General features: G+C 59.0%; 1 protein-coding gene across 4 annotated transcripts; it reads left to right on the forward strand.

Annotated features, from left to right (window-relative positions):
- The first annotated feature begins 1,677 nt into the window (after window positions 1–1,677).
- On the forward strand, window positions 1,678–13,764 carry SERPINA3 (serpin family A member 3). 4 transcript variants are annotated; one of them, XM_045060470.1, is made up of 5 exons: window positions 1,678–2,003; window positions 6,417–7,070; window positions 8,979–9,252; window positions 11,409–11,559; window positions 13,349–13,764. In XM_045060470.1, exons 2-5 carry the CDS (start codon window positions 6,434–6,436, stop codon window positions 13,550–13,552), a joined length of 1,266 nt encoding a protein of 421 aa, XP_044916405.1. In that variant the 5' UTR covers window positions 1,678–2,003; window positions 6,417–6,433; the 3' UTR covers window positions 13,553–13,764. The 4 variants fall into 4 exon arrangements, with proteins under 4 accessions (XP_044916405.1, XP_044916403.1, XP_044916404.1 ...); XM_045060468.1 differs by lacking the exon at window positions 1,678–2,003 and adding an exon at window positions 3,930–4,276; XM_045060469.1 differs by lacking the exon at window positions 1,678–2,003 and adding an exon at window positions 4,703–5,318.
- The last annotated feature ends 252 nt before the right edge of the window (window positions 13,765–14,016 follow it).

Below are 14,016 nucleotides of genomic sequence, written 5' to 3' on the forward strand. Positions count from 1 at the left end.
GGAAGAGGCGCGGGGACACATCTGGGTGAGTCAGAGGAGGGTCGGTTCCACCAGGAAGGACCAGGGGAGGCCTCTTGCCACACGACGTGCAGGCAGAAGTGTAACAAAGGTGCGGACTCACCCATGATTGCATCAGACTGGAGCCCGAGACAGAACGTTCTGGGAGGTTCCCTTGTTTGTAAAGGAAGCCGAAACCCTCCCTTCTTCTGGTACAAGCTGGGGGCTGTGGGTTCTGCAGGGACAGCTGTGTTCCAGGAGTGAGCTTCGGGCCCCCGCTGTCTGCTGTCCCAGCCGCGAGGTGGGCAGGGCCAGACCACATGGGGGCTTCTGCACCAGGGAGGCCACAAGGAGGCCAGCAGGGCTCCAAGCAGGAGAGGGCCCTGAATGACTCATATTCTTTTTTATAATGTTTATTTATTTATTTATTTAAGAGAGAGAGAGAGAGAGAGAGAGAGCAGGGGAGGGGACTGAAAGAGGGGACGGGGATGGCCCCAGGTCCTGGCTGAGCGGGGGAGCTAGAGGCCCCTTGTACTGGGACGTGGGAAGACTGTGGGGAGGCGGGGACGGGGCGGGGGGGGTCCTTTTAGGGTGTGATCCGTGTGAGACGTCACTAAGGAGAGACGCCAAGCAGGCACTGGTGTCCGCATTCTGCTCACCGGAAATCTCTGGAAACTTGGAAAGAGCCACGGCACCCCAGGTGAGAGGTGCGAGGTGAGGGACGCGACTGAAACAGGCCGGCGGACAACCCCCTGCCAGGGGAATGGAATGTCCCTGTGGCCCGGGAGAGGGCCTGAGGCCAGACAAGGCCGCCCGAGGGGGGCATGGGAGCAAGCGGGGGGGGGGGGGGGCGCGCGAGGGCCTCCCCTCAGCCACGGAGCTCTGCAGCCTGCAGCCACCTTCACAGCCCTTGACGCTGAAATCAGAAACCTATCACCGCCGGGCCGCCAGCCGTGTCTTCCAGATCGAATGCCCGGACCTGTCCACGGGCTGGCACAGAGCACGGCCAAAGCCTGGAGGCTGGGGTCGGTGTACCGCCAGGGCCAGCCAGGACGGGCGCTCGGTGTCTCGGAGAGGGCAGGAGTGTGGGCTCCCTGCGACCTGGAACCTACTCCATCGCTCTGTGCCTCAGTCTCCTCAGATGGAAAATAGAGTACTCCAACCTTCCCAGGAGGCGTGTGTGGGCGCCTGGGCCTCTGTGGGCCAAGGAGGAATGGGTACGTTTACCTGAAAATAGGGAGAGAGAAGGAACTCCCGCTAACTGGGGCACCAGCCCTGTGCCACAGGCTGGAGCGTGAAGCTGAAACTGCTCCCTTATATAATATTCGGATTTCCCTGTTTGCTCTCTCTTCCCTGGATCCTAAGAGCTCAGTGGGTCGAGGATGTGGACTGGGGTTCATCTTGGCTGCATAGCAAATCACCCTAAAAGTTCACGGCCGGGAACAACCACGTACTACCTCCCAGTTTCTAAGGGTCAGAAATCTGGGAGAGGCCGAGCTGGAAGGTTCCGGCTCACGGTCCCTCCTGAGCTCGTGGTCCGGCCCCGGGCCAGGGGCTGCCGTTCCTGAAGGCCGGACAGGGGCTGGAGCTGGACGTCCGGATTCATTCTCTGCTCTTCGGAGTGGATCTGTTTGCAGGGCTGCATAGACACGGCATCCCATGGTGGCGGGGGGTGGGGGGGTGGGGTGGGGGATGTGAGAGACACAGACAGACTGACGGAGCATGCAAGACAGAAGCCGCTGTCTTTTTATGACCCATTGTCAGAAACGACACCCTCCCCCCTCTGCCGCATTCTCGGTGTTACAAATAAGTAAGTCACTCCCCCAGTCCGACACAAGGGCCGGGTAATTAAACTCTGGCTCTCGAAGGGAGTGTTATCAGAGGATTTGAGGACACATCTTTAGGGTGACCAGAGTATTGTGACCCCAGAATCGGGCAGAGGAACTGCTCTCATGGAGGCATCTTAATAAAAAGCGCAGGACTGACCGACAGGAAACAGTGAACAGGTGCGTGAGAAGGGCCTTCCTGCCCCACTCGCCACGGAGGGGGTGGGGGGGGGGAGGGAGAGTGTGCGGCTCGGAAAGGTTGGTGTGCATCACGGGTGTGGGTGGTAAGTCGGGGCCCGGGCTGCTCTGACGTCAGAGTCCTTGTTCACCAGGAATTCTCAGCCGCCACCCGTCACGGGGAGGGCCTGGCCGGAATGCGAGCCGATGATGGCAAGCGGCTCCCTCGTCAAAGGGACAGGAGGGGCATTAGATGACCAAGCAGCTCGCAGAGCAGAGGCGGGCATTCTCCCTACTCTGCCAAATACCCCCGCGGGCGCCTGGGGACTCGCGGGGGCACAGCCAGGGCGGTGGTGCCGAAGGGATTTTGCAAAGGGGCCTGAGATCTGCAGCCAGCATCTCCCCAGCCGCACAGGACCGGGTCAGCGCCAACACAGACAGAGAGCAGCAGCAGGACATCTGTGTGTACTTTTCCAGCCAAGAGCAGGGGCCCCTCCGCCTGGAAGGGAGAAGGCAGGACCCGCTCTGCGGCTTGGACGGGAGCCAGTATTCCATTTGTTCCTCCTGCGAATTCTTTCCGGAGCTATGACCAACTTAAGGAGGTTCAGAGAGGTGAAGTAACTAGCCCAGAGTCACCCAGCCAGTACGTGGTGACAGAGCCGTGACGCCAGAGGGGCCTGGCCGAGCGGGGACCTTCCCGGGAGCGCCGCCTCTCCAGCCTCCAGGAAGAGACTCTCTGCTGGAAGGAACTGGCATCGGTCCCTCCCTGCTCTGCGGAGGTGGGACACCCTCGGATTCCCGCCATCCGCCCCGGCGCCCGTTGAGCCCCAGAAGTATACTCTTTTCCGTCTGCAATCCCGGCCCAAGTGGGGACACAACTCTTTTTCCTACGGTTTTCTTTAACCGCCTGCACCAAGGCAGGAATCAGAAGCAACGCTGCGAAGGCTGTAACTATAGAAGGCAGTAAACAGCATCAGAATGGCCGAGCCTGCAAGACCCAAGTCGATCCCGTCCCGACGGCTTGTGGCGGGGACGGGAAGGGTGACTGTCCCACAGAGGGAGCACCCGCCAGCCCCAGCGTTGGGGCTGAGCACTCGACATACAACTTCCACATCTTCCCCTTGGAGGCAGGTGCCACAGGCACAGCCGTGCAGGCCCCAAAGCTTAGCACCACTTCTGGCCTCTGCCTGTCTCTGCTCTGTACCTGCAGGTTTCCTGAACCTGGGAAGTAGCCTCCTGGAGACCTTGGCCCTGACCCCCTAGGGTCCATTTCAAGTCCGAAAAACATGCCCATCCGCGGCCACAGGTGGGAGGTGGTGACAGACAGGGACAGAGCTCCCATCCAGCTGGGACCCCGCCCCACATAAAGGAGGCCGCCTTCCCGACACGGATCCAGAGACAGGCGATGCCTTCTAAAAATAGTGGCCCCAGCACCCGTGTGAGAATTAGTCTCCCGTGATTGGCATCTTCCCTCCTATGTTCAAGGATGGAAATGCTCCCCTTTTTTTTCTCTCTCTCTCTCTCTCTTTTTTGGAGCATGGGAAGGCAGAGAGGGGCTGGATCTGGCATTGGAGTGGTTTTGCCCAACCTCTGCTAGCTGCACCACTTAACAGCTAGGGGTCCTTGGGCAAGTCACAAGATTAAATGCTAGAATTTTTCCTCTCCCCCAAATCCGCCTCTCTGGACCAGGGTTTAGTGACAACACTCAACATGATAAAGGGACAGGGGCGCCTGGGTAGTTTGGTCAGTTAGGCCTATCTGACTTCGGCTCAGGTCATGATCTCGCGGTTCGTGAGTTCGAGCCCCGCGTCGGGCTCTGTGCTGACGGCTCGGAGCCCGGAGCCGGCTTCGGATTCTGCGTCTCCCTCTCTCTCTCTGCCCCTCCCCTGCTCGTGCTCTGTCTCCCTCTGTCTCAAAAATAAATAAACCTCAAAAAAATTAAAAAATAAAATAAAATATGTATTCAGTTCTGCAAGTGTTTGGAACCTAAGAGGGCACTAGGTCACCATCTCAGGGACGATGGGGCCGGAACTCTTAGCGACCTCAGTGCTTCACGGCCAGCAGGGCACAGCATGGTACAATCTGGTCCTAAAGGAGCTGACACTCGATGTCATGACACTTACCCTTGATGTCACCCTGTCAGGAAGATGCTGCTCTCAGCGTTTTAGAGACACAGAGGTTAAGCCTGAGGGATTCCCACTTGCCTGAGGCCACGCAGCTGGCGAGGTTACATTCAGGACTCGGGTTCACGGCTCGCCAAAGCCGCACCCTTACCGGTAAGCCCGTGGTTTCCCAACCGTGCTCCGTGGAACCCTATAGTCTGTCAGAGGTTGTCATGGAGGGAGGGTTGGGACCATGAGGGATCAAGGGGAAGGTTTTCTCACGAGCCCAAGAAAGGCCTGGGGTTCGAGAGAGATCCGAGGAGACCACGAGATGCCAACAGCTCTCGGTGGCAGAACCCCAGGATGAAGAGGAGCTTGCCAAAGACGGACGTGCTCCCCCGCACTCGGGGTCCTCAGACCAACACCCCCGATCTGTGAGTGGGGGAGGGGTGCCTCAAAACGCAAATCAATCTACCAGCAAGAAAAGAGTGTTGCATTTCTTTAAGTTTATTTATTTATTTTGAGAGAGAGAGAGAGAGCACAAACAGGGGAGGGACAGAGAGAGAGGATCCCAAGTAGGCTCCGTGCTGTCGGTGCAGAGCCCGACGCGGGGCTTGAACCCCCGAACCATGACATCACGACCTGAGCCGAAATCAAGAACCGGGTGCTTAACCGACTGAGCCACCCAGGCGCCCGGGGTGTTGCATTTAAAAATATACATCTGAGTTTGCACATGAAGATTCACATCACATGCCTACACCTATCCAAGAAAAGTGACCTTATAAAAGAAATACAGCACAGTGTTAGCGGGGCGATGAAATTTGGGGGGGGGGGAGTATTTTCCCATGCCCTTCTGTGTATTTTCTGGGTTTTCACATGTTCCTCAACGAATATTTCGTAAAAGATAACAGTGAAAAAGGAAAGTTGTTTTTTGTGGTGTGTGTGTGTGGGGGGGTGTTATTATTATTTTTTTAAAGGAACAAGTTAGGAACCATTCCCATAACTGGATTATTCCAGTAGACCTAATAAACCCAGGTTACCAGAAATGATTCTTTGGCCATCCCACTCCAAAACGGAACAGTTGGGTGTCCCTGCCAACATTTCCCAAGAGAGGGGAGGAGTTCTCTGCAGGGATAAATGTGTCAGCACCCACGAAAACCCAGCACTCCGGGCGGGTGGCTTTGGGATCCGCCGACTACATCCAGCTCAGAGGCAGGTAATCCGTGACGCTGTGCGTGCTGGGAGCAAAGGAACCCACTTTTCTAGGGTGGCTCTAGGCGTTGGCCTGGAGCCTGGGAGGCGGGAGGGAGCCAGGAGGGAGCCAGGGACGGCTCTGGCGCTGGCCCCGCATGCCACGCCCTCTGAAGACAAGTCCTCTCTCTGGGTCTGGGTCTTCACCCCTGCAAAGGGTACCACGAGGGCTTCTGTGGCCCTTTCTGCCTCCAATACGCTTGGATTCTGACTCTAGCCAGCTGGGCACCCCCATACAGGGGACCGACAGGGCCCCAACTCCGCCGAGGGGCCCGAGGGGCCTCCCCTTGTCTGGCACAGGGCACTGCCCTCACCGCATGGCGCAGACAGAACTGTTGTACGGGGTCCCTCCGGGCAGAGGCCACGCGGTCTCGGTGGGAGCTGTTTCGTGTCTCCTCTCCCCTCCAGCGTCCCCGGCCAGACAGACAGGCAGGCTGTGTCTGTCCAGCAGCCGAGAGGACGGGCTGCTCAGAAACAGAGCCAGCCTGCTAACTTGCCCAAACAAAGTTCTTTTTCTCCAGAAATAATTTGGGAAGGGGGGGGGTAGGGGTTGGGCTGTTTAACGCTTCCAAAGAAACGGTTGCAGCAGCCGAAGGGTAAACAAAGTGTTGAGGCGATTCAACTGCCACGGCCCCTGGTGCTTGTCTGAAGGTGTTTCCGGGCCTCTGGATGGAAAGGGGTTCAACCCCCTCCTCGGCCGCCCCTCCCTCTCCTCCCCTCCCCGGCCCCCCTCCCTGTCTCAGAAGCTGCCCCTTTCTCCTCTGGACTCTGGGACTGAGCAAACATAATCCTGCTCGCTGTGGTCACCGGCTTTGAACCCCGCCTCTCTCTGATCTTTCCTTCATATTCCTTCTCCCGGTGGAATCGTTGCTCTGGCTTAGCTGGTAGTTTCAGAGTTGGGGGTGGCGTGTGGGGGGAGGCGCACCTGCTATGAGCCGGGCCCCTCCATAGCTTCACAAAGCTAACAGAGGCAGAGACTAGAACACAGGCCACACGGGGGGCAGGGGGAGCCGGTCGGGACACCATCGGGCCCCCCAAGACTTAAAAGAGCTTTGTTTTCCAGAGTTGAGGGCAGTTGGAATGTCACCCCTCTTGGCTTTGGGGCTCCTGGTGGCTGGGCTCTGCCCCACTGTCCGCTGCCTCCTGGGGGGCAGGCTTGGCCCCGAGATAGCCACCCAGGAGGTGCAACACACTGGGCCGCCCTTGGACAGCCTCCGATTGGCCTCCAGCAACACCGCCTTCACCTTCAGCCTCTACAAGCGGTTGGTTTCAAAGACCCCCAATAAGAACGTCATCTTCTCCCCGCTGAGCATCTCCACCGCCTTGGCTTTCCTCTCCCTGGGGGCCCGCGGCACCACCCTCACGGAGATCCTCGAAGGCCTCAAGTTCAACCTCACGGAGACCCCCGACACGGAAATCCACCGGGGCTTCCGGCACCTTCTGCAGAGCCTCAGCCGGCCCAGCGACGAGCTAGAGCTGAGCGTGGGCAACGCCATATTTGTCAGCGAGGGGCTGAAACTGCTGAAGAAGTTCAGGGAAGATGCCAGGGCGCTCTACGCCTCCGAGGCCTTCTCCACCGACTTCCAGGACTCGGCTGCCGCCGAGAAGCTTATCAACGACTTCGTGAAGAATAGGACCCAGGGGAAAATTGTGGACTTGGTCAAGGACCTTGACCTGCACACAGCAATGGTCCTGGTGAACTACATCTTCCTTAAAGGTGAGTGCCCGGCTTGGGGTGTGGAAGGAAACGGATCAGATCTGATCTGTTAGTTCTGCTCCGGCGGGGCCGTCTCTGGCCTGGTGTAGCAAACCGTGTTATTAGGGAAACCCTCACACAGCAGGTGCCCTTGGTCCGGGGTGGGCGGAGGGGAGGAGGCGCGGCACCAAGGTCCCTCCCTGCCTGTAAGCATGGTCTTCTCTTAAGGTTTTCCAAACGACGCTGGGACGGGCCCAGTAACCCTTGGACTGAGTCAGAGTCAAACTTGCCTGCTCACCAGAAGGCAGGCGCTGCCCTTTCAAGTCGCTCTTGGGTGGGTGGGAACTTCAGCTTCTTCCCTGAAGAGACGCCTTTGGACATGCTCTAGAAGCCCTCTGCCAGTGCCACACCAGTGGGACCGTTCTGACCTGGACTGGGTCCTGCCCAGGGACTCAGCCTCTGGGAGTCCCAGCCCGTCTGGGGGCCATGAACACAGGAAGACAGTGTGCCAGGAGCCTGGCCAACCCAGGGTTCTGTAATAACGGGGGAGCTTATGCTCCCCTATAAGCTTTTAAGTTTACGTATTTATTTTGGGAGACAGAGAGACACAGAGCAGGGGAGGGGCAGAGAGAGAGGGAGAGAGAGAATCCCAAGCAGGCTCTGCACTGTCAGTGTGGAGCCCGACGCGGGGCTTGACCTCACGAACCGTGAGATCATGACCCGAGCTGAAAATGAGAGCCGGCCGCTTAACCGACTGAGCCACCCAGGCACCCCCAATCCTCTATGATCTTGAGGGTGGTACCAGCAGGGTCGCCATTCTGGGGAAGCGCCTTGGGGGAGGGCAATATCCCAGCCGGGACCCCTTCCCAGATTCTGGTCGGTCCAGTGCCCCATCCCATGGGTAGAAACCCAGCAAACACAGACCTCAGCCCATAGATTCGGGAGAGACGGAGTGCAAACAGAGTCAGCCTTGGGGAGCAGCAGTCCCAATGGGGACGAAAAACAGACGCGACCCAAAGCCTGATCATGGAGGCAGGGAGCCATCAGGTGTCTGAGAGACAAGAGCTGAGGGGAGACACGGCAAGTCTGCAGGAGGGGCCCTGGCTGGGTCCCCGGCCCCGGCAGGTGAAGGCGCGGAACCAGATTTCTCTATAAAACGAATGTGGGCCGGATGCGCCCTGTCTGTTCTTTGTGCCTCCTGTGTTTTCCCCTCCTACCACCCTGGCCTGCCCAAGGATTTTCTCCTCCAAATTCTCCTTCCCAGGGACACGCCAGCCGGTGGGCTTCCCCCCCACCCCCCACTCTGGTGCCTCTATCAATGAAGCTCAGGCCCCGGGGGGGGGGGGGCGGGGAGGGGGTGGCTCGCTTTCCCAGCAAAGGAGCTCCCACCCACCCTTCTGAGTGCTCCAGTCCTCCTGGGGACAGAGACCTGTGCCCTCTCCTCGGCTGACCTCCGCGCTGCCCTCACGTCCCCACTTGGCCCCTCCTTTCAGCCCGTTTGACGAGGCTGTGCGCGTGCGCAGACCTCCGGGCAAGGCCAAGGACCGGGTGGCCAACTGGCGGTTACGAGCATCGTCCCTTTCAGGGGGTCAGGGGTTTCCCATTCCTCCCCCGGTGGCAGCGCTCCGGGGCCCCTCCCCCCTCTCTCCCTGACCCCTCCCCGTCTCTCTTGCACCTGCTCGTCCCGGCTTCCGGCAGGTGTCTCGCTCACCACAATGAACCGGATCTTCGTTCCACGGCCCCTTCCCCGTCCCGACCTGTGGGGCTCACCCCCGTCTCCGGCGGCCCGCCCGCTTGGCACCCCCCCCCCCAGGCAGGGCCGCCCCTAAGAGGCCAGTGGGGTGCCTGGCGGTGCGCCCCCGGGGAACCCGGGCAGAGAAGGGGTAGAGGCCCGGCAGCCCCGTGTTCACGGAGTCCTCTGACCTTCAGCCAAATGGAAGACGCCCTTCGACCCCCACAATACGTTCGAGGCGAAGTTCCACGTGAGCAAGAGGAGGAGGGTGACGGTGCCCATGATGGACCTCGAGGACGTGGAGGTGCCTTACTTCCGGGACGAGCGGCTGGCCTGCACCGTCGTGGAGCTCCAGTACGCCAGCAACGACAGCGCGCTCTTTGTTCTCCCCGACCAGGGCAGGATGGAGGCCGTGGAGGCCGTGCTGCAACCAGAGACGCTGAGGGGGTGGAGACACTCACTGCGGCTGAGGTGACTGCCCCTCCCTCCTCCTCCGTCGCTCTCCCCCACTCCCCGTGTCCCCAGCGCGCGGGACCCCCCTGACGTCCCCGGCCGGGGCTGCAGCGCGGGGAGAACCGGTCCCAGCACACGTGGGGCTTGGGGTTACCTTGCCCTTGGCCCATTTACTCCTCCATCGCATAGGTTAATTGAGCAGCTACGATGGGCCAGGCACTAATTTTAAATAGGTAAATTGTTCAGTATGTTGGACCTGAAGAAATGAAGGTGTGGGGGTGGAGAATAGAGCAGGGTAAAATGATTAGGAACACTGAACCCACCAGGAGGTGGTTAGTGATTTGACATAGGATCGCCAGCAGGTGATATCTGAGCATCGGCATGACCCGGCGTGAGGGACCGAGCCCTGTGGGTATGTTAGGGAAAAGCATTCCTGGCAGAGGGAACGGCCAGTGCGGAGCCTCCGTGCAAAGCCTGGTCTGCCTGAGGATTGGTGAGGCGAGACAGGCTGGAGCAGTGAGAGTTAGGAGAAGTCAGGGGGCCCCACGGGATGGCTCTGGTCAAGCAGGGCCATGCAGACGCCGGGGAAACCGCAACTCTCCCTCCTCTGAGTGCAATGCGGAGTCATGGCAAGGTCTGCGCCGAAGGGGGAGTGACCTGAGTACTGTTTTGAAAAGACCACCCAGGAAGCTGAGTGGAGAACTGACCGTCGAGGACAAGCATGGAGGCAGGAGGACCTGTTAGGAGCCCAGTGCCGGAGTAAGCGTGAGAAGTGGTCAGGGGCCAGGTCAACCTGAGGGTCGAGACGGGCTGGGACATGGAATGCGGAAGACCAAAGTCAAGGGGACAAGGCAAGGCAAGGAGCGTCCTGGGCCCGGTCCCCGCGGTGGGGACACGGGGCGGCAGTCGCGGGTCAGATCCCTGGAAGGCCCACGACACAGGGACCCCGCTCTCTCACCCACGTTGCATGTTGCAACGCTTCCTTCCTCCAACAGCAAACGGCAGGGGCTTGATGATCGGGTGTCGACGGGTAGAATATTCATCACACGCCTCTAATTTACAAAGCGCGGAGGAAATATACGCCTCTGCACATTCCCAGCCCATGATGGGTGCTGGGAATGGGTGAATCAATGAATGGATGCCTGGATGGACGAATGAATGAATTTGGAGTGGAATGGATATCCTCCTCCCTGCTCATGGGACTCAAGGTTCAATGGGAGACGCAGCCTCCTCACGTCTGGCAACTGTAAAAACAGGCGGTGACAAGAGCCTGGAGGGATGTAAACAGACAGAGGGAAGTGTGAAGGTGGGGAGCTTTTGCTCCCAGAACTCCCCACCAGTTCCGCTCAGAAGCAGAAGAAGCCCCTGCCCTCGGGGAGCTCGCCAGACAGCCAAGATGGGGGCCTTCGGTTGCGCGTTTCAGGATCCCCTCGAATAGAATCCCTTCATGTCCAGCCCCAGCCCTGGCCGCTCACCCCCAACACCAAGGCCTCCCTCCACTCTGTGAAGCATCCTCTCTCCGTCCTGCCTTCCTACAAGTCCATCCACCTGCCTCCTGCTCCCGTCTCCACCCAGCGAGCTCCTTCCTCCCCTTCAGGACTCGGGCTTGACGCCACCTCCTACAGGAAGCCTTCCTGGTGCCCGTGGAGCATTCTGTGGAATCCCTGTCGGAGACCGTGTGTTTCCCACTGTCCTGCAAGCTTGCGGGGGAGGACCAGGGCAGGCACGGGTGCCGCCACGGCCCCGGCCCTGGCCCCCTGCCTGGCACACGTAGGCACTCGCAGATGTGCGTGGATAATTAATGAATTAAGAAGAGTCAGCACAAGGGGTCAAGAAACTGAGGAAAAGAGGGGCGCCCGGGTGGCCGAGTCGGTTAAGCGTCCGTCTCTGGATTTCGGCTCGCGTCATAATCTCACGGTTCGTGAGTTCAAGCCCCGCGCTGGGCTCTGCCCTGACAGTGCGGAGCCTGCTTGGGATTCTCTCTCTCTCTCTCTCTCTCTCTCTCCTCCCCCCTCAAAATACATAAATAAACTTAAAAAAAGAAGAAACTGAGGAAATGAGTACTTATTTCCAACAAGGTGGCTGGAAAGGAAACCAGGGAAGACCACGCTGGGAGACGGGAGAAGGTGAGCATTGGGTCAGGCAGGTTCACCTTAAACTTTCTCTTTTCCCAGGTGGATAGACAACCTGTACCTGCCCAAGTTTTCCATCTCCAGCAGCTATAATCTGGAAGCCATACTCCCCCAGCTGGGCGTGACGAAAGTCTTCACCAACCAGGCCGACCTGTCGGGAATCACGGGGGAGAGGAACCTGGCAGTTTCCCAGGTGAGTCTTTAAACCGTAGGTGACTGGGGCGCCTGGGTGGCGCAGTCGGTGAAGCGTCCGACTTCAGCCAGGTCACGATCTCGCGGTCTGGGAGTTCGAGCCCCGCGTCGGGCTCTGGGCTGATGGCTCAGAGCCTGGAGCCTGTTTCCGATGCTGTGTCTCCCTCTCTCTCTGCCCCTCCCCCGTTCATGCTCTGTCTCTCTCTGTCCCAAAAATAAATAAATGTTAAAAAAATTTTAAACTGTAGGTGACTCATCCTCCATATCTGAGCTCGAATGGTAAAGGCCGGGTGGGCGTTTGGGTCCTCTTGAATTTGCATAAGTCACTGGATGTCTCATTATCCGGCTCCCCTCCCCGGGATTTGCGCAAGCCCGGGAGAGCTGGGCTGCAACCGTGTTGAAAGCCCGTCCCCACCTCCCCTTGCCATATAATATGACATGGCAGCCACGCGTGGGGGAGCACTGGGATGGAATGAGAGGTGGACCCCATCCCGTGCTCCACCTTTTTTTTTTTTTAATTTTTTTTTCAACGTTTATTTATTTTTTGGGGGACAGAGAGAGACAGAGCATGAACGGGGGAGGGGCAGAGAGAGAGGGAGACACAGAATCGGAAACAGGCTCCAGGCTCCGAGCCATCAGCCCAGAGCCCGACGCGGGGCTCGAACTCCCGGACCGCGAGATCGTGACCTGGCTGAAGTCGGACGCTTAACCGACTGCGCCACCCAGGCGCCCCAGCCGTGCTCCACCTTTTAAAAAAAAATGTTTTTTTAATGTTTATATTATTTTTGAGACAGAGAGAGACAGAGTGCAAGCGGGGGCAGGGCAGAGAGAGAGAGGGAGACACAGCATCCGAAGCAGGCTCCGGGCTCCGAGCCGTCAGCACAGAGCCCAAGGCGGGGCTTGAACTCACGAACCGTGAGATCGTGACCTGAGCCGAAGTCAGATGCTCAACCGACTGAGCCACCCCGGCGCCCCCTGTGCCCCACCTTTTACTGCCAACAGTGGCAAATGATTACAGTGCTGGAACCCTCAAGTTTTCATCTGTAAATGGGGGTGATGGTTCTTGGCCAGTGTGCAGTGCCCGGCAGAGGAGGGGAGAGGCACTAGATAATCACAGCCACGGGGCAATGGTGATGGAAATGCCCCAAGGGTGTGAAAGGAGAATACAGGGACCCTTGTGCTACGCTTCTGGAAACAAGGTCCCCAGATGAAGCGGGGCATCTGAGCCTTCCGCTCTCCTCCACGCCCCACTTTCCAAAGGGTGCGGTGATGGAGAGACGTGTGCAGAGGGGCCCATGCGGTCCAGGGATGTGAAGCCCCATGACACCTAAAGTCGCCAAGGGGCCCGAGGACATTTCAGATGGAGCAGGAGAGGTGCTAAAACCAGTGGGGCCCTTCCTGTCTGCAGGGATGTCTGTGGCGGCTGCTTCAAGGCCGAGAAGCTGCCAGAAAGTTGGTTGCGAGAAAAATGTCTCGTATGACCCTTGACCCTCCCTCTACATTATATGGAGTGGTTTTGGGGGGCAGCACAGTCCCTGGACTCAGATAGAGAGGCACTCAGATCAGGGTGCCCTCCCTCTGCGTCTCCATGACCCTGAGCCTCAGTTTGTGCATCTGTGCGTTGGGTCTGTGCCAGACCACTGCCAGGATCGTCGGGAGGAACAAACAAACGGATCCGGCTGAGCAGCACAATGACAGGCCAGGGTAGATGCCCCCTCGGGACTCTCGAGCAGGCTGTTCACCTCTTGCCCACCCCATCTGCGGTGGCTGACGGTCTTGCGTTCCCGCAGGTGGTCCACAAGACCGTGCTCGACGTGACCGAGGTGGGCACGGAAGCAGCGGCGGCCACGGGAAGCAAAATTATGTTGATGTCTGGAAAAATTGGCCCACTGACCACTGTGAGTTTCAACAGACCGTTTCTGCTGTCCGTACTCAGCAAAGACACCCAGGACATCCTCTTTTGGGGCAAGGTCGCCAACCCCAATCAAGCCTAGGGCCCCCCCTCTGAGGTGCCGGGCGCCCGGGTCTCCTCCAGACGCAGCCTGGCCTCTGCGCACCAAGGAGCCACATGCCAGGCCCTGCCTGGCTCATCCTTTAGACGGTGACAGTGACTCTGCCTCGTGGCTTCCACCTGCACAGGGAGCCTGTGGACTTTTTGATCGGAGGCTCTGAGGCCTCCAGACAGCAATAAACCACCTTTCTCGGACAGGACTCTCTCCTTGTGCCTTTCTACCCTGATCTGCCTGACTCCACGGCCCTGCAGCTGCCTGTGCCCAGGGGCCAAGTTCCAGAACCTTCCACCGGGCTCAGTCTCACCCAGGCTCTGGGCCCCTCTGCTTGCGGCACTCGTGGCCAAGCCCACCTGGACCTCAGGCCCGGGACGGGAGGAGAGCCTGCGGCCTGGTCCTCTTCTGTGGGCTCCCCTGTCCCGGGTTCCGGTCTCGCTTTTTTTCCCTCC

Source organism: Felis catus, chromosome B3 (assembly GCF_018350175.1).
Source record: "Felis catus isolate Fca126 chromosome B3, F.catus_Fca126_mat1.0, whole genome shotgun sequence".
Classification (NCBI taxonomy): domain Eukaryota; kingdom Metazoa; phylum Chordata; class Mammalia; order Carnivora; family Felidae; genus Felis; species Felis catus.

What these genes read in the sequence shown, in the direction of transcription:
- SERPINA3 (XM_045060468.1), top strand. Translation starts at nt 4,129, where the DNA reads ATGTCACCCTGTCAGGAAGATGCTGCTCTCAGCGTTTTAGAGACACAG. An exon ending in AGACACTCACTGCGGCTGAG is followed by an intron (nt 9,253 to 11,408) that starts GTGACTGCCCCT and finishes CTCTTTTCCCAG; the next exon opens with GTGGATAGACAACCTGTACC. An exon ending in GGAACCTGGCAGTTTCCCAG is followed by an intron (nt 11,560 to 13,348) that starts GTGAGTCTTTAA and finishes GCGTTCCCGCAG; the next exon opens with GTGGTCCACAAGACCGTGCT.